This window comes from Anopheles arabiensis, chromosome 3 (genome assembly GCF_016920715.1).
Source record: "Anopheles arabiensis isolate DONGOLA chromosome 3, AaraD3, whole genome shotgun sequence".
In the NCBI taxonomy this organism is placed as follows: Eukaryota; Metazoa; Arthropoda; class Insecta; order Diptera; family Culicidae; genus Anopheles; species Anopheles arabiensis.
The window spans coordinates 77,292,490-77,317,427 of NC_053518.1; the positions used below are offsets into that span (position 1 = coordinate 77,292,490).

Sequence of the window (24,938 nt, forward strand, 5' to 3'; positions counted from 1 at the left end):
CACCACTGAATTCTGAACGTCCACCACACAGCGTGTATCTCCAAGTGCGTGGCTGTGTGTAGTATCACCGTGGACTGCAGAAAACTACATGCACTAGAACAGAGCGCTGGTGTGGCCAAATGTGTGCATGTGTGTACTTGCTCCACTGAAAGCCGGTATCGCACCAGATTTCGGGTGTCGCCTTGTGCGTGCGTGTGTGTTATTGTCACAGCACACTCGTTCATCATTTTTTTTTTCGTTTTTTCGCTTGAGCCACTCGATTTCGTTCTTCGCTGATTTTGGCAGCGCACGAGGGGGTTTCGGCTTCAACTTCCTACAACAACAACCACACGAGGAGGCTCGGGGTCACTCATCAGGGGAAAATCGCTCAAATTAGAGCGAGAGACAGATAGAAAAAGTGAAAGGCCAATATAAAATCTTCGGCTTTTGACCGTTGGGAACCACACGAGGAGGCTCGGGGACACTCATCAGGGGAAAATCGCTCAAATTAGAGCGAGAGACAGATAGAAAAAGTGAAAGGTCAATATAAAATCTTCGGCTTTTGACCGTTGGGAACTATCTTTACATGTGTTCGTAGCATGGCTCGAAAGAACACAAACACATTGAGAACTGCAGAGCGCACCGTGCGTTACGGGTGGGGTGGGGGAGGGCTCGCGCGAGGGTGTAACTCATTCGTCGAAGAGACACTGTATTTCGACAGCGTCACTCAAATCACTCAAAAAATACACTCATTTTGCCGGACGGGAAACCTCGCACGTTCTGATAGTATACAGTTATATACGTGGAACGGACATTGAGTGGTAAGTGTGTGTAGGTTGGTGCATGGTCATCGGTGAGAGATCGTGTTGTTGACGTGTTGTTATTTCGTGTAAACAAGTGACTAGTCAGATTCAGTGGCACAGTGCCTTTCGAGGAAACAGTTGTGTGATAGTTACTTAAGAAAAAAGTGTTGAATAGTGGTTTGGTGCATTTTAACGGTGTTTGGTGTAGCTGTAGTTGTTTTTGGTGGAGCAGGCGATATTAAGGTACAATTCATATCGGGTGATAATTGTACAGGGTGCATCGGGCTATGTCGAACAGGTATAGGTATGTTTGTGTTGGTGAATTCAGGGCGATGGTGAGACGGCCTTTGCGGGAGTGAGATAAACTCACGCACACCAAGCCCGACCGGCCAAGATCCTGCGGTAAGTGCTTTATCTCGAAGAGCCGCGATAAATCTAACTTTAAAAGTTAGTGAACTAACCGAGCTAATGGTTGTTCCCGCTTTCAGCAAACTAAAAGCGATGACGTCCGTGGTGTCCAACTGTGATTTTACCATCGACACTACCTGGTCAACGGTGACGGTATTAGCCAACTTAGACAGATGTAGCCACCTATAGTTTGTTCTTGGTAGTTGTGACACGGTTGGGATCGACGTGGTGTTGGTATCGGTTCCTGTTATGGTGGTGGTGGTGGTAGTGAAGGGCGATTTCTTTGGTGAGTATTGTCGGTGTCTGTATTTACAGGGTATAGTGGAGCATTGTCAACAACAATGGTTTCCGTGGATGCAACAACGTCACGGAACAACCTTCTACGCTTTCCACTCGGGAGGGCATCCGGGGGCAGTACGTTGAAGCGTTCGCTAGGAGCTTGGTGAGCCGCGGCAAAACTGGCAAAGCCCTCACGGATTTCGTGCATCACAGGCGGGACTAAAGCAGCTTTCATCACCTCGACAGCGGCAGTAAGAGCCGCCTGGAAGCCGACCTGCATACCCGTTGTTTTGACTGCTTTACTATGTGGGATGCCAAGAGCATTCGAACACCCTACACAGCTCCAATGAAGAGATGCCGTCCGTTTTACCTCTTCGATCACAGTGGAAGGTAATTTAGTGCACGCTGAGTGATATACAGCATCACAGAACGAGCACATAATACCACATTCAAGCGATTAAAGTGGCACAGAGCAGTCACAACAAACTCCCTCCATTTTAGTTGCCGTTGCAGATAGATGCCACAGGACTCAGGAACAAACGCAGGAATACAGCAAAGTCAGGAAAGGTTGTGGCGAACAATTGAAGGCAGGACTACCAGAGACAGCTTATGTCACAGCTAAGCGGCAGTTTGACGAAAATTAGGCCGAAACAACGAAATAATTCACGAATTTACGCGGAGCACAGTGAGAAAACACACTCAGTCGTCAGCTGTCAACTGTCAACTTAGCTCTCAGCTGTCAACTGTCAACTGTCAACAACACACTTACTGGTACTTTTTTCTCGTTGTTACCATTTGAACCCCGTTTAGCTAGTGAACGAACTTCCAAAATCCATCGAACTTATATCAGATAACGATAACGATTTCTCACTAAAATTTAAACTTTAGTAATCTGATTTTTTTCCATGCCGTCAAATGCTCATAGTGCAATGTCGAAAACGTCGCACTGTCAACACGAGAGAAAGAGCCCAGGACACCCAAGAAAAGGGGAGCATCCACACCTTATTAACACGTGATTGGACAATACGTTAATAGATAGGTTTTACTTTCGGAATATATTTCGGGATGTATTATTGACATTGTAATAGTTCTATTCATAGCTGTTTCTTATTGCTTAGTTAGTGATATTACACGTTTTTATCAAAATCGTTTACATTTGGCTATGGAAATGTAATGCTCGTCACATCGTCGTATTTTGCGAGCATTATTTTCGTCAAGTCTCTCAAAGGCACTGTTGGGACCAAAAGATTGGGTCTGTTTTCTGCTTTTTTCTACGTTGTGTTTTATCGATTGAAATTGCAGTGCAAAAAGAGAACGAAACAAAATTCAGACTTCTTATATACCTTTCTCTAGAGCCTGTCGTTCCTGACGGACACAATCCTATCCGTTACCAACTAACAAAACCCGCAAAACGGTAGTTCCTCATTCCGTTAATTTAAATTATGAATGAATCCTAACCGCGAGGCTACGTGAGGTGAAATATACAGCGAAATGAACTATTTGACAGGCGAAATATCTGGCGGATAAAGCATCTCAGCAACCAGCTGATGTGCAATGTAAACCAATAACGTGCACAAAATCGTAACTAAATCCATTGAATAACTATTGAATTTATTATCCTATGAAGCTATCCAGTACTTCGTCAATTTTGAACCAACAGATAATAATTAGTGAATGTTCTGCTCAAGAAGATAATATTTTTAAGTGAATTTCGAAAGCGGATGTTGTGTCTCCCCCAACCCTTTAGCTGAATCTGTCAGATATTTCACCTGTCAGAATAGTTCATTTCGCTGTATATTTTTCCTCATGTAGCCGCACGGTAACAGGCACCTTATGCTCTAGATTGTGCTCTCCCCTGTTCCGATTCGGTCCTAAGGTGAAAATGTTGCTAGCGTAATGCACTAGAAATGATCCAAGTAATCATGCTTAGGAAACCATAAGTGTAAAGTTGTATATAAACGGTTCAATGTTTGGTGATACGTGTAGTAAGATAACGACTGATTAACAAAATACATATCATACGAAATTAGATAAGAAATAAAAAACAAATAAAATAAAAGAAAGTGTTAAAACACGTTTTTAAAGCATGAAAAATAAAAGATGCTTTGCCTTGCAGGATGCATTCGAAATGAAATTTGAATGAATGGAGCAATGAAACAAACCTCACGTTTCTAGGGCATACTTTTTGTGTTTATTGCAAAAATACAACGTATTTCCAACCTTTGCTGTGATGCCCTTACTCTGCGTTTCCCTTCTCTCTTTGAAGAATAACATTATTATTTGTTTGTTCCATGCACTACCGGTTAGGTATGGTATTTCTAAAAATCTACTTTAAACTATGCATTCTGATCTTTTTCGATCTTTTCACCGCATCAGATACAATTTTGACGGACCTCCTTGATCAATAACTCATTTTAGCCGGATAGTAACTCCTTGCTGTGGAGAAACGCTTCATAATAGGGTTGAACTTATGACGGGAATGTTATTGAGTCGTTCGAATTGACGACTGTACCACGGGACCGGCCATCAACATTACAATCTGCATAAATTGCATAGCTTTGCATTTGAAAAGTTGTACACATATGTATTAGTACAGCACCTGGTTTCACATATTCTTTAGCTATTTTTGTTAAGCTAAGGGCTTTCGTGGTCTATGTTCACTCTCAAGTGTAAGAAATTATTACCAATTAAGTGCTGGTAGTAAGCAAAATGTCATATTTAAGAACGGCAATACATTTGGTAACAATAAACGTCCATTTGGATGCATTTGTTTGGTGTTTCAATTAATGGATATAATACAAGCGGACTCCTAACATAAAAAGGTCGATAAAGATCATCAGTTGATGATTGAGAACTACGACACCAACAGAATTGAAAGCTGCTTGACACATTCTTATAACGCAATAAGAAGACGAATAAGAAGCGATTTATAAGACCGCTCTATGCTGCCAAACGTTAAAAGAAATCAATGATTAAAATCAGATTTTCCAGTTTTCGAAAACCCAAGATACCATTTCAGAATTTGCCAAACTCATTAGTAATCGCTTTACTCGTCAGATTGATTCTCAGGCAAACTATCCTTAATGGCGGTCATTCGGATGGTCAATGACCCAATATCAAATCCCTTAGAGGTCAAACAATGTACCGTTTGTCAAAACAACCGTTTTGAGCAGTCATGTGGAGCAGATTTCGACCCTCATCATCTACATTGTCCAGATCTGTTGTATGGTCGAGAAGATACATGAATGCAGGCATCGATTTCTTGTGACCAACGTCTTCATCTTTCGGAAGTAATCTCATGATCATTGCGATGAGTCTGTTGGTGATGGTCATATTGGCCTTGAGATGAATGTATCTGAGCATGGAAACGTTCCCTTCGTGAACTGAATAAGCCAGAAGAGCTTCGAGAACGTATCCATCATGCAGGATATCTTTTGCATCATATTCTGGCAACGGTAATCGAACGTTGCTAGAGGAGAGTATACAACATACCTCAGGAAAAATATTCTCGTTCAATAGTGGAATGATTGGAACACAATAGTCGTCTGGAATATCGTTTCCCTCGTTCATAGGAATGCTTAGTTGAATGCAGATCTGTTGAAATATAGCTTTGCATGTGGTAAGCTTATTGTTTTGTATGGTATATTTGAGAGCAGAAATAAGCCCAGCGATGTTGTTTATTTGGGATAGAGGAATGTCACGATCTTCGATAAAATGAACTATTATTTTGTGAGCATTGTTTTCGAATGCTAGCTTGAAGAAGCGGTTAAACTCTTGCTTAAAAATCCTAGAATCATCGTTGATTTGCAATACAAATTGTTTGAAAACTTCCAGCAAATCAAGTGTTATGCAAAACTCAAGCACAGTTTTACAAACAAGTTCTTCGAGACGAGAGAAGATGTCAACACGCTGTTCGTTGAGTAAATAATCGACCACTCGTATGTTAACACGATTTGCAATTGGTTTGGAACTTTCATTAAACTTAAGATGTTTTCCATAATACCCTATGCCAGTCACGATCGAACGCAAGTTGTTAGAAAGTATCTGTTGAAGAAGTATCTGTTCGTTGACTGTCGCTCCAGCTGATAAAAGTTTTTCGGTTGTATCTTGGTATCGTTTAGCGCATGCCTAATCCAAACAGATTGTCTATTGCGTTAATGGACTGAACGGACTTATTATCGAGCAACAAGTTTTCTATTTCGAAAGATGGGTAAATAACTGCCAAGTGCAGCGGCAATCGACCCACAGCATCTTTCACCAATGCAGCTGATGGATTATTTGTCAGGATCTCGCGAACTAGACCAAGTGATTGATTTACAACAGCCATGTGAAGATCATGTTCTTTGCTTTCTCTTAGAATGATTCGATTGAACAAGTCACGTATTTGATACAGTTGAGGTTTCCAATACGATCAAGAATGGAAGAAACTTTCGTTTTGCATCCATTTAGTGCTGTTTTCTAGCGCTGTAGAAATGAGAATTGGATTATTTTAAATTACAACGTGATGATTTCAGTGCATGGGGTTTTATATATACACAAACGGTGTCGTGTTCCAGTGGGAACCATATTGGAAGTGGGTTTTCACGACAACCGGCGTACATCGCGAACGGAACCTCCACGTGCAATGTCGTATTGATCGGATGGACCATCCGGTATGCAGACGACACCATACAGAAGGAACGAACATGATCACGTTAGGTGGTAGACAACGTGACCGGCAGACGGAGAACCCCAAGCAGCACCGAAACTTAAAATCCAGCAAATTAGTTTTGTATTTGAACAATAAACATCTTGTTGACACAATATCGACCGTGTGGATGTAGACAGAAAGTAATATTTGTAAACATCAATCTGTCAAGAGCAGATCGACCTAACTCCCACTTTACCCGACATATGGCGTACTATGTACATAGAAAGGGACGACAGGATTGTTTGTGCGACAATTAGTTCTCCCAGAATAGGACCAATCAGGAAGCGGTTCAACCAGGGTCAAGTTCGCACAGCTGATCGAGAACAGAACAGCGTCATCGCTAACCGAAAAATAGTTGCAAATTAGAACGCGGAAACACAGAAAAGAACACAAATTTTCAAACTGCTCAAATAAACGACAGTTGGTAAAATTATCTTTACCGTTTGCGACTCAACGAACCGAGTGCTACTCACGAAGCAACACATATCTTTTTTAAAGCTCACTCTGGAGCTTCTCAAACATAATTGATCATTAAACATATGTGTTAGGATTGCTAGCAGGATATAGTAGTTAGCCCGCAATCATATTTATTCTATAATAACTATTCTGTATGCAATTGTTATCTACGTCCTATCTGATGCAACATTATTTGCTATACGCATCAAATGACCACTAGGTGTTTTCGCACGAAGCCGTTCCTTTCGTTATCACAAACTGAGAAACAGGGGGATAATAGTAAATGGTTTATTAATACCTTATCCTTTGAAGGTCGCCGTAAAAAGAGAGTGATCGATCCGCTGGTCGATCGTATCAACCTTATCAGCTACCGTACCAATTCGCGGGTATTCAAAGTTCGTTCAAGTGTCCAGTTGTGCTCCGCTAGCCCAATGGACAGTGTTCGTGATACAATGCGATCCGCTAAGTGGAAAATGTTTGTCATGCAATTAGATAATCACGAGGTACGACTATGATAGACACTATTTAAATTCCCCTTAGCGTAAGAGGAAAATTGCTGCATTGACTAATAAGACGAAATACAAGTAAATCATACAAAACATAAAAACATTCCATTCATACTCCATCACTTTGCTAGCTTTCACCCAAGAGATCAACAAGGACATTATAAGATATGAAACCCTGCGAGGAAACACATTCAATATGTTTTGCAAAATCGGGCCGCATCCTCTTAAAACCAAACAATACGTCATGAAGAAACAACCATTTTGAGCAGTCATGAGGAGTAGACTTCGACCCTCATCATCCACGCTATCCAGATCTGTTGTATGGTCAAGAAGATACATGAAAGCAGGTATCGACTTCTTGTGACAAACGTTTTTACCTTTCGGAAGTAATCTCAAGATCATTGCGATGAGTCTGTTGGTGATGGTCATATTGGTCTTGTGATGAATGTACCTGAGCATGAAGACGTTTCCTTCGTGAACTGCATAAGCCAGAAGAGCTTCCAGAACGTATCCATCATGCAGGATATCTTTTTCATCATATTCAGGCAACGGTAGTCGAACGTTGCTAGATGAGAGTACACAGCATTTCTTAGGAGAAAGATTGTCGTTCAGTGGTGGAATGATTGAATCACAATAGTCGTCAGGAATATCAGCTTTCTCGTTCAAAGGAATACTTAGTTGAATGCAGATCTGTTGAAATATAGCTTTGAATGAGGTAAGCTTGTTGTTTTGTATGGTGTATTTGAGCGCAGAAATAAGCCCAGCGATGATGTTCATTTGACGTAGAGCAATGTCACGATCTTCGATAAAATGAACTATTATTTTGTGAGCATTGTTTTCGAATGCTAGCTTGAAGAAGCGAGTAAACTCTTGCTCAGAAATCCTAGAAGGATCGTTGATTTGCAATACAAATTGTTTGAATACTTCCAGCAAATCTTCAGCTATGCAAAACTCAAGCACTGTTTTAGAATCTAATTCTTCGTGACGAGAGAAGACATCAACACGCTGTTCGTTGAGTAAATAATCGACAACACGAATGCAAAGACGATTTGCAATTGGTTTGGAGCTTTCGTTTGACTGAAGCCATTTTCCATAATAATGTAGCCCATACAACAATTGATACAAGTTGTTTGAAAGTATTTGTTGAAGAAGTATTTGTTCGTTTACTGACGCTCCCGTTGATAATAGTTTTTCGATATACTCTTTGGCTCGTATGGCGAATGCGTAATCCAAGGCACTCCATCCAAACAGATGGTCTGTTGTGTTAATGGACTGAATAGACATCGTATCGAGCAACAAGTTTACTATTTCCAATGATGGGTGCGTAACTGCCAAATGAAGCGGCAATCGACCAACTGCATCTTTCACCAATGCAGCTGATGGATTATTTGTCAGTACCTCGCGAACTCGAACAAGTGATTGATTCACAACAGCCATGTGAAGATTATTTTCTTTGCTTTCTCTTAAAATGATTCGATTGAACAAGTCATGCATTTGATGCAGTTGAGCATACCAATATAACCACGAATGGAAGAAACTCTCGTTTCTCATGCGGTTCTTGTTATCGTTCATCCAGCAAGCCACGAAGTACTCAGCAAGTATTCGATGAGTAAACTGGGGAATGTCATTTCGAACTTCTTTGATGAACAAAGTCTTTTCATTGCTCTCAGCTATGAGTTTCATACATTCCAAAGCTTCCTGTTTTTCATGGTCATTCAACAACTTCGCTACATCCTGTTTGTCAAGCAAAAACATCCATGCCAGCAAGCCGTATTGGTTTTTGGTTAGCCTGATCGTATTTGTTGTGTCTTGAGCTCCATCAACTTGAATGGCGTAGTTCTCAGTTACCTCACGGTCGTTCCTGTGTAGCATGTTATCCAACAAATCAAACCAAACCATTTTGCAATGTTTCAACAAATACGCCAAGATTTTACTCGAGCGATTATGTTCCTCATACAAAACAATGTAATGAAACACGTTCCAGTCATTTGATGCGTTTACATTAGCCAAGTTGAATCCCTTAGACATCATACAATGCATCATGAAGAAACAACCATTTTGAGCAGTCATGTGGAGCATATTTCGACCCTCATCATCTACACTGCCCAGATTTGTTGTTTGATCAAGAAGATACATGAATGCAGGCATCGATTTCTTGTGGCATACGTTTTTACCTTTCGGAAGTAATCTCAAGATCATTGCGATGAGTCTGTTGGTGATGGTCATATTGGTCTTGAGATGAATGTATCTGAGCATGGGGACGTTTCCTTCGTGAACTGAATAAGCCAGAAGACCTTCGAGAACGTATCCATCATGCAGGATATCTTTTGCATCATATTCAGGCAACGGTAATCGAACGTTGCTAGATGAGAGTACACAACATACCTCAGGAGAAATATTGTCGTTCAGTGGTGGAATGATTGGAACACAATAGTCCTCGGGAATATCAGTTTCCTCGTTCATAGGAATGTTTTGTTGAATACAGAGTTGTTGAAAGATGGCTTTGAATGAGGTAAGCTTGTTGTTTTGTATGGTATATTTGAGAGCAGAAATAAGTCCAGCGATGTTGTTCATTTGAGGTAGAGCAATGTCACGATCTTCGATAAAATGAACTATTATTTTGTGAGCATTGTTTTCGAATGCTAGCTTCAAGAAGCGATTAAATTCTTGCTCAGAAATCCTAGCAGAATCGTTGATTTGCAATACAAATTGTTTGAATACTTCCAGCAAATCTTTAGCTATGCAAAACTCAAGCACTGTTTTAGAATCTAGTTCTTCGAGACGAGAGAAGATATCAACACGCTGTTCGTTGAGTAAATAATCGACAACACGAATGTATAGACGATTTGCAATTGGTTTGGAGCTTTCGTTTGACTGAAGCCATTTTCCATAATAATGTAGCCCATACAACAATTGATACAAGTTGTTTGAAAGTATTTGTTGAAGAAGTATTTGTTCGTTTACTGACGCTCCCGTTGATAATAGTTTTTCGATATACTCTTTGGCTCGTATGGCGAATGCGTAATCCAAGGCACTCCATCCAAACAGATGGTCTGTTGTGTTAATGGACTGAATAGACATCTTATCGAGCAACAAGTTTACTATTCCCAATGATGGGTTCGCACCTGCCAAATGAAGAGGCAATCGACCAACAGCATCTTTCACCAATGCAGTTGATGGATTATTTGTCAGTATCTCGCGAACTCGAGTTGATGATTGATTTACAACAGCCATATGAAGATTATTTTCTTTGCTTTCTCTAAGAACGATTTGATTGAACAAGTTACACATTTGATACAATTCAACATTCCAATATGACCAAGAATGGAAGAAACTCTCGTTTCTCATGCGGTTCTTGTTATCGTTCATCCAGCAAGCCACGAAGTACTCAGCAAGTATTCGATGAGTAAACTGGGGAATGTCATTTCGAACTTCTTTGATGAACAAAGTCTTTTCATTGCTCTCAGCTATGAGTTTCATACATTCCAAAGCTTCCTGTTTTTCAAGGTTATCCAACAGCTTCGCTATAGCTTGTTCGTCAATCAAAAACATCCATGCCAGCAAACCGTATTGGTTTTTGGTTAGCCTGATCGTATTTGTTGTGTCTTGAGCTCCATCAATTTGAATGGAGTAGTTCTCAGTTACCTCACGGTCGTTCCTGTGTATCATGTTATCCAACAAATCAAACCAAACCATTCTGCAATGTTTCAACAAATACTCCAAGATTTTAACAGAGCGATTCTCTTCCTCATTCAAAACAATGTAATGAAACACATTCCAGTCATTTGATGCGTTTACTGTAGCCGGGTCAAATCCCTTAGAAGTCAAACAATGCATCATGAAGAAACAACCATTTTGAGCAGTCATGTGGAGCAGATTTCGACCCTCGTCATCTACAATGTCCAGATCTGTTGTATGATCGAGAAGATACATGAATGCAGGCATCGATTTCTTGTGGCAATCATCTTCATCTTTTGGAAGTAATCTCATGATCATTGCGATGAGTCTGTTGGTGATGGTCATATTGGTCTTGAGATGAATGTATCTGAGCATGGGGACGTTTCCTTCGTGAACTGAATAAGCCAGAAGAGCTTCGAGAACGTATCCATCATGCAGGATATCTTTTGCATCATATTCAGGCAACGGTAGTCGAACGTTGCTAGATGAGAGTACACAACATACCTCAGGAGAAAGATTGTCGTTCAGTGGTGGAATGATTGGAGCAAAATAGTCCTCGGGAATATCAGTTTCCTCGTTCATAGGAATGTTTTGTTGAATACAGAGTTGTTGAAAGATAGCTTTGAATGAGGTAAGCTTGTTGTTTTGTATGGTATATTTGAGAGCAGAAATAAGCCCAGCGATGTTGTTCCTTTGAGGTAGAGGAATGTCACAATCTTCGATAAAATGAACTATTATTTTGTGAGCATTGTTTTTAATTGCTAGCTTGAAGAAGCGATTAAACTCTTGCTCAGAAATCCTAGCAGGATCGTTGATTTGCAATACAAATTGTTTGAATACTTCCAGGAAATCTTTAGTTATGCAAAACTCAAGCACTTTTTTTGAATCTTGTTCTTTGAGACAAGAGAAGATGGCAACACGCTTTTCGTGGAGTAAATATTCGACAACACGAATGTTAAGACGATTTGCAATTGGTTTGGAGCTTTCGTTTAACTGAAGCCATTCTCCATAATACCCAATGCCAATCAAGATATGACGCAAGTTGTTAGAAAGTATCTGTTGAAGAAGTATCTGTTCGTTGACTGTCGCTCCAGCTGAAAATACTCTTGGTACTGTAATATTGTATCGTGCGGCGAATGCGTAATCCAAGGCACTCCATCCAAACAGATGGTCTGTTGTGTTAATGGACTGAATAGACATCTTATCGAGCAACAAGTTTACTATTCTCAATGATGGGTACGTAACTGCCAGGTGAAGAGGCAATCGGCCAACAGCATCTTTCACCAATGCAGCTGATGGATTATTTGTCAGTATCTCGTCAACTAGATCATATGATTGATTAACAACAGCCATGTGAAGATCATGTTCTTTGCTTTCTCTTAGAATGATTCGATTGAACAAGTCACGCATTTGATCCAGTTGAGGATTCCAATATGCCCACGAATGGAAGAAACTCTCGTTTCTCATGCGGTTCTTGTTATCGTTCATCCAGCAAGCCACGAAGTACTCAGCAAGTATTCGATGAGTAAACTGGGGAATGTCATTTCGAACTTCTTTGATGAACAAAGTCTTTTCATTGCTCTCAGCTATGAGTTTCATACATTCCAAAGCTTCCTGTTTTTCAAGGTTATCCAACAGCTTCGCTATAGCTTGTTCGTCAATCAAAAACATCCATGCCAGCAAACCGTATTGGTTTTTGGTTAGCCTGATCGTATTTGTTGTGTCTTGAGCTCCATCAATTTGAATGGAGTAGTTCTCAGTTACCTCACGGTCGTTCCTGTGTATCATGTTATCCAACAAATCAAACCAAACCATTCTGCAATGTTTCAACAAATACTCCAAGATTTTAACAGAGCGATTCTCTTCCTCATTCAAAACAATGTAATGAAACACATTCCAGTCATTTGATGCGTTTACTGTAGCCGGGTCAAATCCCTTAGAAGTCAAACAATGCATCATGAAGAAACAACCATTTTGAGCAGTCATGTGGAGCAGATTTCGACCCTCGTCATCTACAATGTCCAGATCTGTTGTATGATCGAGAAGATACATGAATGCAGGCATCGATTTCTTGTGGCAATCATCTTCATCTTTTGGAAGTAATCTCATGATCATTGCGATGAGTCTGTTGGTGATGGTCATATTGGTCTTGAGATGAATGTATCTGAGCATGGGGACGTTTCCTTCGTGAACTGAATAAGCCAGAAGAGCTTCGAGAACGTATCCATCATGCAGGATATCTTTTGCATCATATTCAGGCAACGGTAGTCGAACGTTGCTAGATGAGAGTACACAACATACCTCAGGAGAAAGATTGTCGTTCAGTGGTGGAATGATTGGAGCAAAATAGTCCTCGGGAATATCAGTTTCCTCGTTCATAGGAATGTTTTGTTGAATACAGAGTTGTTGAAAGATAGCTTTGAATGAGGTAAGCTTGTTGTTTTGTATGGTATATTTGAGAGCAGAAATAAGCCCAGCGATGTTGTTCCTTTGAGGTAGAGGAATGTCACAATCTTCGATAAAATGAACTATTATTTTGTGAGCATTGTTTTTAATTGCTAGCTTGAAGAAGCGATTAAACTCTTGCTCAGAAATCCTAGCAGGATCGTTGATTTGCAATACAAATTGTTTGAATACTTCCAGGAAATCTTTAGTTATGCAAAACTCAAGCACTTTTTTTGAATCTTGTTCTTTGAGACAAGAGAAGATGGCAACACGCTTTTCGTGGAGTAAATATTCGACAACACGAATGTTAAGACGATTTGCAATTGGTTTGGAGCTTTCGTTTAACTGAAGCCATTCTCCATAATACCCAATGCCAATCAAGATATGACGCAAGTTGTTAGAAAGTATCTGTTGAAGAAGTATCTGTTCGTTGACTGTCGCTCCAGCTGAAAATACTCTTGGTACTGTAATATTGTATCGTGCGGCGAATGCGTAATCCAAGGCACTCCATCCAAACAGATGGTCTGTTGTGTTAATGGACTGAATAGACATCTTATCGAGCAACAAGTTTACTATTCTCAATGATGGGTACGTAACTGCCAGGTGAAGAGGCAATCGGCCAACAGCATCTTTCACCAATGCAGCTGATGGATTATTTGTCAGTATCTCGTCAACTAGATCATATGATTGATTAACAACAGCCATGTGAAGATCATGTTCTTTGCTTTCTCTTAGAATGATTCGATTGAACAAGTCACGCATTTGATCCAGTTGAGGATTCCAATATGCCCACGAATGGAAGAAACTCTCGTTTCTCATGCGGTTCTTGTTATCGTTCATCCAACAAGCCGCAAAGTACTCAGCAAATATTCGATGAGTAAACTGAGGAATTTCATCATGGATTTGTGTAATGAGTCCTGTTTTTTCAATGCCCTCACGTACTTCTTTTATGAAGTTATTTATTTGGATGGTTTCATTTGATGTCAAAAGTACCTCTCTTTGCTTTTGGTCAAACATTACCAGCATGGCTAATAAAATGTGTCGTTTTTTAATTTTATCCCAAAACTTATCGTTTATTGCCTTTTGGTGAGGGTAGTCTAAGATGTATTCTGGTAGTCCATTTTTGTGACTGCATAAAATTTTTAGTTTTTGATTGATGAAATTTTCGATAAGTGATAAAAGATCTACTTTTGTTTTATAAAACATCGCTTTTGGAATAGTACGGCGCGTTAAGTTCATGTTTTTTTGTACTATTGGTAGATTTATAATGCATGCCATGTTAAGAAATAAAGGTATACGCTTTAAATTTCCTAAATCTTGTACTATCACGCAATAAAGGCAAGCTAAAACCTTATCCCGCTTACTCTCGTCGCATTGTTTATAACCTTCTAGTTCGTGCATCAAATAATTGTGAACAAATTGCAGCTGATCGTGCTGTGATAAAAGCTTGAGATAATGCATTCTGCAGTTAGAAAATGTACTTTTTAGCTGTTCCATGTAGTCATACGGTCTAGTTGAGATGAACAGAGCTCGAATACCTTCCAAACTTGCAAGCCTTCCAAAGAATTGCACTACGAACTCTTTATAGAAAGGAGCAGTCTCGTCAAGCCCATCGAATAAGATAATCAGTTGTTTTTGGTTGAACTTTTGCTGGAAAACCTTCAGCTCGATCAACTGTGCAAATGTTAATTCTAACGTTTTTGTTTTACATGTATTGACATAAAGTGTTCTGTTGACTAACGTCAATAGCTCTGCAGCATGATCAGCTTGGTTTCGGAACACATCAGTTGATTCAATCGAAAAGTTATAAACGTTTGGAACAAAATGGGTAAGATGGATCAAACGGTAAATAAATCGAACGATGGCGGTATCATCAAGCAGCTTGATGTCAGATTTTTGCCATCTTTTGTAATCGGTGCAATACTGTGAAGCATTCATTTGAATAACATACTGTGATGGATCATCGATCGATAAAGCATGTGTAAGCCATGTGAAATATGTTGACTTTCCTGCTCCAGCTTCATCAAGTAATAGATGTACTTTCGTTTCATCGTGCTGCTTGAAAACATCAGGAATGGTATATTGTACATCATCATTTGCGGATGAAACCGATGCGACCATTTGAGAAAACTTATCGCTATGGAACAGAGTATTGTCCAAGAGTATTGTTTGATATTCGACCCAAAAAGTGAAATAAAAATTATTCTCCTGTTCTTCTACTTGTTTTTCATTTTCTCCATCATATGGCACAACGGTGCGCGAAATATACCTTGGCTTGATTGCTTCAAAGTTCTGTTCTTTCGATTCAATATATTTAATGTAATCTAGTTCATCATAATTGTACAAGAACTTACACACGAAGCTTAAGCCATCATCATCATTTACAATACCACTCAGCGATATCGTGGTTCCGAAAAGATTTAATGTTGTTGTGCAATATTTTGCGTACAGCTTTTGTCTTGCCTCTTCGGTTAGATCACGTACGTAAAAACAATCTTCATCCGGGCGTGGTTCAAGTACTTCTTCGATTACTATAAACTTTATCTTATATTCTTTGGCATATCTTTGAATTTCTGGCAATATCGATTTCTTCGACCGATCAATGGTTATTATAATGGTGTAAGAGATTGGATCTACTTCTGCAATGAACTCAAATAAACCACGGAGTACATCACGTATATCTTCCTCAAAATCACTCGCTGCATAGTGTATGAATAATGCATTGCATTGAAGCAATGCAACGGTCTGGGATGCAACAAGGGAGTACACTATGATATCCAATGTGGTATAATATTGGTAACGTTCATAAGCGGACTCATCGCTGAGAAACTCGTACAGTTCAGTGTGTTGAAGTCGATCTGATCGAACCACAATGTATCGATACATATATTGCCATCGACTAAGGTCACACTGTGATTCAATTTGGAATCTAGAAAAGTTATAATTCACTTTCATACTGATAAACTGTTGTTTCAAATAGTTTAAATCCATAGAAATAGGCTGGGACAAGCTCATCGAATCAAACAGTCGCATGAACATAATGTTATGCGCTGTCTTTCTATCGTCGACCCAGTGTGGCATTATTTCTAGAACACTGTTGTGTAGCTGGTCCCCGTTCAAGGATCCACAAACAAGCATAAACTCTTTGTAAAATTTCTGTATAACCCGATTCACCTGATCGTAGAAAAATGATTCGTCGTGCGTGGAAGTCGGAGGACCCTTGGTTTGAAAGAAGGACTTATCGATCATGAATTGCATCTCTTCCCAGTTCACGCAACTATCGTCACACTGCTTCGCTCTTATAAGCCTATCATATTGACTCTTAAGAACAGCTCGCAACTTCCCCAAGAGTGATGACTCACATGCAGTTAGTAATCGTTGGCTTAGTTTAAACTTCCCTGTGCCTCCTTCTAGTTCCTCGACACACACAGAAATCAGATCGACGAATACGTTTAACGAAGAATAATTCGATTTGATTTCTTTGTCGTAACGAACATGTAGTACGAGCATCTGTCCTAGCTTTTCTAAGCTTGCTTGCCGTAATGCATCACTCAGAGCATGAAATTGTTCCTCAAGGCTGAAGCTGTAACACGTTGCTCCTATGGCGTCGCAAAAGGAAAGTATCTCGCTGCTGTCCTGTGGCCGTAATGTTAATTTTGGTTTCAATTTGTTGTCAATCGTTGCATTAGTGCACAGCAAGTATGTATGCGAACCTGTGGTCGATCTTTCATATCCTTCCAGGTACGAAATGAAGTACTTTGAAATTGAAAATGGCCCATTGGAGTTCCATTTCGTGAGCAGCGTTCCTTCCGTAATGGCTGGTCGCTCTTTTCGCGTTGGTGTGTACGGATGGTTTGGATGTATTTTTTTCGATTTCGTTGGCTTTTCGGATGGATATTTATGTTTAGCTTGTATGTAGACAGTACCTTCCGGTATCGTTGGCGATGTGTAGCGAAACACCAGGTCGTCGAACTTTCCTGCATCTGGAACCTCCATCTTCAACTCAAATTGGGGCAACTTTCCTTGGCGGTGCAATGCGAATGCCCGGAAAAGAATGATCATCGTCAATCGAATGTGGTAAACGGCGCCTTGTAAGGGGGATCTTTTGTTATTGGTAGGGGCCATATTTCGTTGCTGAAAGCAATGTAAAATAAACATATTACGGCTGCAGCTTAAGGTTGAATGATAAAAGATCTGTTAATTTCGTTTTATGTGGAAACGTATTTTTACCTTTGATAAAGATGAGTAGCTTCCTAAAACAATCAAGATGTTAGACTCGGTAAGATTTCCGCAAGAACTTGGCCCTCAAAAAACGTGATGAAAGCTGACTCATGTTTCCATTGGATCGTTTTGTACTGTATCCTACGATATTTGATAAAATAAAATATGATAAGTTATGTGAAAAACGTTTTTCACTTAATTAACATTCAAACACACTTCGGGTTGAAAGATAATCCTAAACCTATAAAAGCTATGATTATAATTGAGATACTAATTATTATCATGAATAATACATTAATTAATCCCGTCGCACAATCGTCTACTCGTAGAACTTAATACCGTACCCGCCATGGGTTCAAGCCCCGTAGGTTCCTTGAATAACTCCTAACTTGATAGGACGACTCACGATGAGATGAATGATTGAAAGTAGTTCATAGTTCTATTGCTATACACATGCTCATCCTGTTGTTGTAGTGGTGGAGTAGTACATAATTACGAAACACGTACTTTTGTTCATAAAGTTCCGTTGCTTTCGTCTGATGTTAGCTAAACAAGCCTGGGGCAGATGGTAAAGCTATCACCCTCTATGATTTTGCATATTTTATGTATGTCTCAATTACTATAAAATCTTACTATATATAAAATCGAAAATCGCCACAATGACGTGAGAGTAACCATTCAGTGAGAGAGAGAAAGCGGTGAGAGCAGAGCTCTCTTAGCAACGCGCGTTGCTGCGAGAGGACTTGCTCCATGCCACACTGCCAGCCCGCGGGTAATGAGGGCAATGGTTACTTAGATTTTTTGTTTACACAAATCGATTTGAAAACACATGGTATTGGATATAATGATTTTTTTCAATAATTAAAGTTGCAAATTAGCCACCTGATGATAAAGTGTCCCATCTCATACCCCTTCCCATTATAAATCAAGATATTCAAGGCAATATTAAAAAAAAAAACATGTTTGAAAACTATGCAAAATAGCTTAATTGTAAAATGGTTGATATTTCAATTCATTGAATCATTAATAAAGCCAACCATACTCATTATTGGTGCTTAAGCTCTTCGAATACTACATACACCGTCGTCATCGGCAGATAAGTGTGGTACATAATATCCTGTAAAACGGGTTGCTATACCCAGGACGTCGAACATGTACACTCCCTCAAATCTTTTTTCTTTTTGTCGTAACGTCCTACGCGGACATGCCGGCCTATACAGGCTTTCGAGACTTAATTCATTACCACGTAGCCGGATATTCAATTCTTGCTACGGGCGGACGGTCCATTCTGGGTTTGAACCCATGACGGGCATGTTATTGAGTCGTTCGAGTTGATGACCACGTACCAAGGGATCACCCCAAATCTACTACTCCCTCAAATCTACTACTCCGCAATATTGGCTGAGTCGGGACAAGGACAACGCATGACAATAAGAGGCAGCTGTAGCCGAGAGACCCTAAGCGGCCATATGCTAAAAAGCCTTGCTGAAATTGCGAGCAAGAAAGCGGCGGATGTTGATGGCTTGAAAGTTAAAATTGGATATGTAACGATTTGCTCACGGGCGGGAAAACTAACTATTTCAGGAAGTCCTTCCGGAACAAAGTACAAAAGGGAGAGATGGTTCATTGTGCAACATAACTGCAACATACTGCGCGTTAGGTGAAACAACCGTGCGCACTGCATTCAGCCGGATCAGCATCAACTGCAGAATGATCCACAATGAAACTATGCTTACTGTAACGTGCTCAAGAGAGCTGAAAAGATTCTGACTGTTTCTATCAAGAGTGATGGCGAGTTCGATCAAGAGTGATATCTACCATGTGATGCTATCACCGTACTATGGTGTTGATCAAGAACAACCACGTTATAATTAAGGACACGTCAAATTAGAAGCAAAATATGAAAAATTTGGGGCGGCAAGAGTAAATAAAGTAGTTAATTGGTCTGGAAAGGCTATAACAGTGTTGAACCATTCTTTTCTATAACAGTCTTCTTCTTCTTTGGCTCAACAACCGATGTCGGTCGAGGCCTGCCAGTACCCACTTGTGGGCTTGGCTTTCAGTGACTAATTGATTCCCCCCCATAGCAGGATAGTCAGTCCTTCGTATGGCGGCGCGGTCTATTTGGGGATTGAACCCATGACGGGCATGTTGTTAAGTCGTACGAGTTGACGACTGTAGCACGAGACCGGTTTCTATAACAGTATAGATTGGAATATTAGAACTACACCTTTGGAATGGTTATATCAGGGTTATATGTTATATATGTTCACGGTTGAAATTTGATATTTGGCGCAACAATAACATTTGTTTCATACACAAATACCAATTGCATTCTTTACTTCAAAACCAGTTTCAGGATAATAAAATAAAATTTTGACGGTGATTTTGAAAACGAACTTTATGAAATTAAAGACCGGGAAAATTAACATTGAAAATTTTCTAAGCATCTATTACTTATTATCTAACGTATGAAACATAAGTCGAAAAAAAGAGTAGAAATGGAATTCGAACCATGTGCTATATGATATTTTGATAGTTCAATCTTACATTTATGGGCACAAAAAACACAAAATGGATTGAAGCAGAAGTGAGCATTTCAAAAATTGTATGTTTTTAAGTACACAATTGGGATTGGATCCAAACATGTTGTATATGTATTAGCGGCACCCTATTTTTTAATCCACTGCACATCAATACGTTTTTCAATGCACACGTTGTTGAGGTTACTACTTAGCTATACTTTCCAAAAAATCACGCCGATAACTAAAAAATAATAATCAAAAAATTATACATTTGTGTCAACAGAGGCATGGAATGTATCAGTTCGAAAATTACAAAATTGCATGGCTTGGCTCGAAAGTAGCCTCATCGATATTTAACGTTTCTGCAAAGTACAGTAAGAACTGTCCAGGAAGTTACAAGGTTAACGCATTTGTGGTGTAACGCATAAGAACAAATAGGTGTTTGAGTTATGGTTGTTGTCACTGAACGTGTAGAGTTTGAAAATAATTCTAAATTTGAGGACATCCGGTAGATTTTACCGGGCCTTAACTAGTTATGAAAAAAAACAATAATGCCCTCTGCAACATTACTCTGATATTTAAATTGGTTAATCCCGGACCGTAGAGCGCATTGCCTTGGTTATGTATTAAGCAGATGATCTTTCAAAATAGTCGATGGACCTGTGATAACTTAAATCAAATGATTTTAGCATCATATAAGCTAATATTGGCTAGTAAATTGGTCATTTTTCTTTAAAATGAAGTCCACCTTTCAATGGACCGCATTCATTGTATACCTTTTATCACATTTATGCATGGTGCTCCGGGATTTTCTCAATCGTTCCTCCCTTGCTGGTCATGGTAGGTAATACAAGCGTCACGGGTGTCCCGATCATAGGCATTTATTCAAATGCTTTTGAGTACAGTTCCCAGAACTGTAATTCATCTTTGAAAACTTCGCCTGCTACAGCTGTTTTTCGAATTGGATAGAGAAATAATGTCTCAAAAGAGCTTTCGATGTGTTATGTTGATGGTGAGTGACTACACGAGCTTAGAAAGCCATTCCGCTGGGCAAAGCGACGGAAATAAACAGGCTTTCCGCGAATTTTCTCATGTTTTCTTTTTCCCTCTTACGGTAAATTTGTCAAGCAGCTCTCGTCGAGCTACCCCCGTCCCTTGCTCCACCTCATTCCCCTCCTCGCCTGAGCGGCCTGTCGAAGCTTTAGTTGTGTGCATTGCGGTTGTGTTTTGTTATTGGTGGGTGGGTGTTAGCATTTATTAATTTGTGTGTGACCTTGAGACGATGCGGGAGAAGCTGGGTTTGGGATTTGAAGTGTTATCGGTGTATTGATGGTTTATTTTATTTCGTGCCGCTGCTGATGAGACCATTCGATGCCCCTGCCAGTTGAGGGTGAAGAAGCCTATTTCAAACAAGCGTTGGAGAACGTCTAACACTAATCTATTTTTTTTTTAATTTGAACATGTTTGATGCTTCAACGACCTTCTAACATGCTACATGATGCACAGTGTATAGCGGCAATAAAATATATTTTTTTTAATGTGGACTTTCCACTATACAGGTTTCACAATCAGCTTGCGTTCTAGATGCCGGCGGAACGGAGAGTTGATGAAAATCAGCGCAGAGCTGAACGTGTTAATGCGAATCAGGGTTCTGCGCGTTGCACAGCAAACCCTCCACCGTGAGCTAGCGATTCGTTAGTCATTTTTACATTGCAGCGTTTGAACTCATTGCGTTTTTTTGGTTTTATTTGTGAAAATGCAACTTCATCGCCGCAATGTTTGTTAACGGCTTTTTTAAACGCCACAGCAACTCTTGAGTATTGGCCATACGCGAGAAAGAGATAGCGCTATGGAGGGAAAAAGCACGGACGACGGATGACAGCGATTGGCCGTCTGGCGCACCAACACAACTAAACCTTCGACAGCGCGCTCAGGCGAGGGGTATGATGCGGAGCCAGGGACGAGCAGCTTGACAAATTTGCCGTAGGAAGGAAAAAGAAGGCATGAGAAAATGCGCGAAAGGCAATGAGTTCTTCCGTCGCTTTGCCCAGCGGGAAGCGACAAAACCAACATGCTTTCTCGCTTTCTCGGTAACTGTCGCAAGTAACAAAATCAACGTGCTTCCTCGTTCTAGCCAACAGACCAGAAACCTCAAAGAGCGAGAAAGCATCGCTTGGGCTCATAATATGAGCTCTCGATACAGCTGTCCGCAAAGCTATCGACTGTAGTCTTATTGAGAGCTCCGCCACAGATGCCAGAACTATTCGTCGTACACACATCAAAAAGTGCTGGACTCTACAGACATAGGGCGGTAAAAGCAATGATGAGGTTTGATAAAGAAATCATCAATACACTCGTATTGCTAAAAATAACTTTTTATGGTTGCAATAGCAACCAAATTATCTAAAAAAACAGTCATACGATTGGCGCGCAAAAAATATTCATCTATCAAGCTTTTTAATCATTTACGCTGGCCTACGAAACACTACGAAAACACGAATTCAATTTATTATTATCAATTTGCAGGTGACTTCCTTCTAAATTAATGCATTTCTGTTGTTTCAATTCTACTTCGAGCGGTCAGAGAGACACTAAAGGCGGGGGAGGAATGGAAAGGAAAGGAGCATGATGGCAAAGATCATATCTTAATCCTATGCATAACCTATCCTACCAAGTTTTGAAGGTTACAATACATGTGGGAGGCCTCATTCTTTCATTTGATCAACGTTTCGCCATGTTTGTGACATTAATTTTGTGTCAAACTATGAACTAAGTAGCCATTCTTTGCCGTTTATCTAACGAAGGAAGCGGTTTAATGTCCACAAAATCAAATATAAAACAGGAATTAGTGCATTTTATGATGCCCAATAAGATCACAAAAAGAGATGAGTCACATTTGGTTGGTGGGTCATGTTTCAATTCATTGTGTCTGGTTATTATATGGCTTGAACGGATGAGTTACTAGAAAAAATGTTTTGTTTGGGGTAATACTATCCGACGAATGTGGCCAAATCTGGTACGAAGCATAAAATAATTAATGAATTCATTTGAAATTAGGCTCTAGTAACATATTAAATCATCGCCATCTACTATAGCGAAAACAGTCTTATAAAGTCTAGTCTAAAGTCCAATAAGATTCAGCAGCAAAATCTCGTGTAACGGTAGCACCATGGTGTCATGATACTAGGGCTCAGTGAGGAAAGGTGACCAAGAAAAATGGTTCAAATTGACAGGAAAAGAGATCGTGAAATATATTCTTTCAGTTTTTAAGTACTTTCAGGCCCAGTTCTGAATTGTACTTAAAAAGTACCACATGGCTGAAGGTCAGTCGAGCGGGAGAACATACAGATCATTGTCATTTGCCCAAAACACCAAACCAACTGAAATCAAACTGATGAAAACGATTTATTAGACTCTCAATATCAGTTGCCAATTTTCTAAAAGAACTTAGCCACGTGGTCCGAAAATGGTACATTTTTATCAAAGATTAATTGGAACAAGTCTTGTAAGACGCGTGGGTTATTTTTTAGCAATACGTGTGTATTGAAGGTTCCTTTATCAAACCTTATAATTACATTTGCCAGGCCATGTCTATTGCAGCCATAATTTACCTTTTTTCTGTAAAATATTCAGCTAGACCAGGGGTCTCCAAACTACGGCTATGGGCCGCATGCGGCCCTCGAGAGCCTATTATGCGGACCGTGGCATCTTTGTGAAGGTTAAAATAATTAGTTAATTATTGTGACTTATTTAAAGAAAATGTAAGTGTTGCTTTTCAGCGACGTAGTTCAAGTTTAAATATTAGAAAGCTGTAGAAGATTTGTATATTTTTAAAGTATTTTCTTATAAAGACAAAATTTAAACGTTTGCATTAGATACAGGCAACTGAACAATGGCCCTCAACACCATTATATGTGAAGTAATGCGGCCCGCAAACAGAAAAGTTTGGAGACCCCTGAGCTAGACGAATACTTTATGGACTGACTGTACTTAATTTGTTTTTTACATGCTCCTCTCTTGTTGCAGTTTGTTCTGTGCTGCTGTGTTGTCTCATGCTTCTATTTTCAGCCCGATTTGTCGCACACAACTGCTGAAGAAGCCCAGTTTGGTTGCTAAACGTTGCCTTTTTCTGATAGGCGCACATATTATCCCACGTTAGTTCCCCTATCGTTTTTAGCCTTTTTCATAAAGCACGACAGATTACCGTCCACGAGAATAGTAAATGCAGTACGAGCTTTTCGATTCGTTTTCTTGGATGGTGCCCCATACTTCTTTTCTCTCTATTAGCGTTTGCACCTGAAACTGCCATGCAACAAACAAACCTTTACATGCCATTCAACAGCCATTTTTTCTACGCAACTCTATCTCATAATAACGCACATTGTCAGCGACAACCAATATTCAGCTACAACCGGGCACATAACTTGATGAATGTCGAATTAAGTAATTCAACGGACTAAAACAATGCCGCCACCGCAGAGTTTGCCAGTCGTATCAAAAAGAGCTTATGCCTTTGTTGCACAGTTGTCAAAATTGCGGCACATCCAAGATTCATAGATACAAGGTACTTATTCCTGCTCAAAATATTACACGTTTTTTAGCAACTATAATATCATGAGCAAACATTTCAAATCATGCATACCGTCATATAGCTCATGTTACAATATTGACCTTGAAAATAACTATTATTTACTTACACAGTACTGTTACGGATAGTTTAAACAACGTTAGTCAATCAACATTGACTGATGCACAGTAATGAACTTTCACTTCACGTATTTTTTTTTATTTGACACACCACTGCATTATTGCTTACAAATTTCAAGTATTGCACAACTATGTGAAGGTCCAAAGTTCCTATTGCTGTGCTAAATCCTATTGCTTGGTGCGTGCTCTTCAACGGTTTGTATGGCATTTAACGCTGGTGGGGCTTGTATCACCTGGTTTT

The 24,938-nt window shown here is 39.8% G+C and overlaps 1 protein-coding gene and 1 long non-coding RNA gene across 2 annotated transcripts; one reads left to right on the forward strand and one right to left on the reverse strand.

Annotated features, from left to right (window-relative positions):
• Positions 1 to 715: 715 nt before the first annotated feature.
• Positions 716 to 3,501, forward strand: LOC120904252. Its single transcript, XR_005739728.1, has 3 exons — positions 716 to 1,184; positions 1,271 to 1,859; positions 1,971 to 3,501. It is a non-coding gene; the product is annotated as an uncharacterized LOC120904252 (long non-coding RNA).
• A 3,330-nt stretch (positions 3,502 to 6,831) lies between these two features.
• On the reverse strand, positions 6,832 to 24,877 carry LOC120901192. Its single transcript, XM_040308900.1, has 4 exons — positions 24,688 to 24,877; positions 17,475 to 17,606; positions 15,285 to 17,378; positions 6,832 to 6,873 (listed from the first exon to the last, which is right to left on the reverse strand). The coding sequence occupies exons 3-4, from the start codon at positions 17,367 to 17,369 to the stop codon at positions 6,832 to 6,834; spliced, it is 2,127 nt and encodes a 708-aa protein (XP_040164834.1). The 5' UTR covers positions 17,370 to 17,378; positions 17,475 to 17,606; positions 24,688 to 24,877.
• Between the last annotated feature and the right edge of the window lie 61 nt (positions 24,878 to 24,938).